At 67.3% G+C, this 935-nt stretch overlaps 1 protein-coding gene across 1 annotated transcript in view; it reads right to left on the reverse strand.

The window, feature by feature from the left end:
• Positions 1-6: 6 nt before the first annotated feature.
• RTL6 (retrotransposon Gag like 6) overlaps positions 7-935 on the reverse strand; it is a 1765-nt gene continuing 836 nt past the window's right edge. Inside the window, 1 exon segment of the mRNA XM_077757870.1 lies at positions 7-935. This exon segment is cut by the window's right edge and continues 13 nt beyond it. Within this exon segment, the coding sequence (XP_077613996.1) occupies positions 847-935 (89 nt within the window). The 3' untranslated portion in view covers positions 7-846.

Raw genomic sequence — 935 nt, forward strand, 5'->3', positions numbered from 1 at the left:
GGGTCTCAGGCGTGGGTGTACATGACTGTGGGTCTGCGGTGGCTGAGTGGAGCCGCTCGGGGAGCCAAGGTCACAACGGCGAGTACCAGGTTCCCAGATTCCCGGCGCTGCCGCACGCGGCCCACTAAAGCCAGGCGCTGGTGGAAGTGCATCCTCTGGGGGGCTTCTCCCTTTCGCTGCGCCAGCGGTCTTGCCCCGTGGCCACGGTGCGGAGACTACGTGTTCGTGTGCAGTGAAGCCTGCCCCCCAGAAACGCCGGCGCTACACTCCCAGAGGTGAGCCCTTGGCCCCGCTGTGGGGTGGATACCCCCCGGCTGCTATCCTGGGCCCTGGCGGCGCTGGCGATCGCTGCGGGGTGGGAAGCCAGACTCCCCTCCCCAGGAGCCCAAGACCAGCCACCAGCCTGGCCCAAGTGGCTGTCCTTGGGCATCAGCGAGCTCATCACCCACCACAGGGCATCCAGGGGAAGGGGCTGCCGTGGGGGCCTGCAGAGGGTGGAGGAGGAGCGGCGGGAACCTAGTGCGGCTGGGGGAGGTCAGCCCAAATGGTCGCAGCAGGCTGTGGAGCCGCTGTGACCGAGTCCGGGCTGTGCTCACCAGAAGAGTGGGGGGTTGCAGGCGAGAGGGGACGCATGCGCGGCAGGGACAAAGCCAGCACAGATCACTGGGAAGCCAGGTGGGGAACAGGGCGCCCCACAGTGAGTTAGGAAGATCTCCTTAAGGGACAGGTCTGGAGACGCAGGAAGGAAGGTCTTCAAACCAGGGCGATGCTGTTGAACGGACGTCTCTTCTGCGCAGCGAAGGGTGTATGCGGTCTGCGTGGCTGCAGACGCGACCAGGCCGATTCTTAGAGGTTCCGGGCTCGGGTGGGCAGAGCCGGGGCTGGGCTGGTCCCGTTGGAGGCTGGGTGCACGGGGCAGGGCCCCGTGCCCGCCG

This window comes from Crocuta crocuta, unplaced genomic scaffold (assembly GCF_008692635.1).
Source record: "Crocuta crocuta isolate KB4526 unplaced genomic scaffold, BGI_CrCroc_1.0 scaffold143, whole genome shotgun sequence".
Taxonomy (NCBI): Eukaryota; Metazoa; Chordata; class Mammalia; order Carnivora; family Hyaenidae; genus Crocuta; species Crocuta crocuta.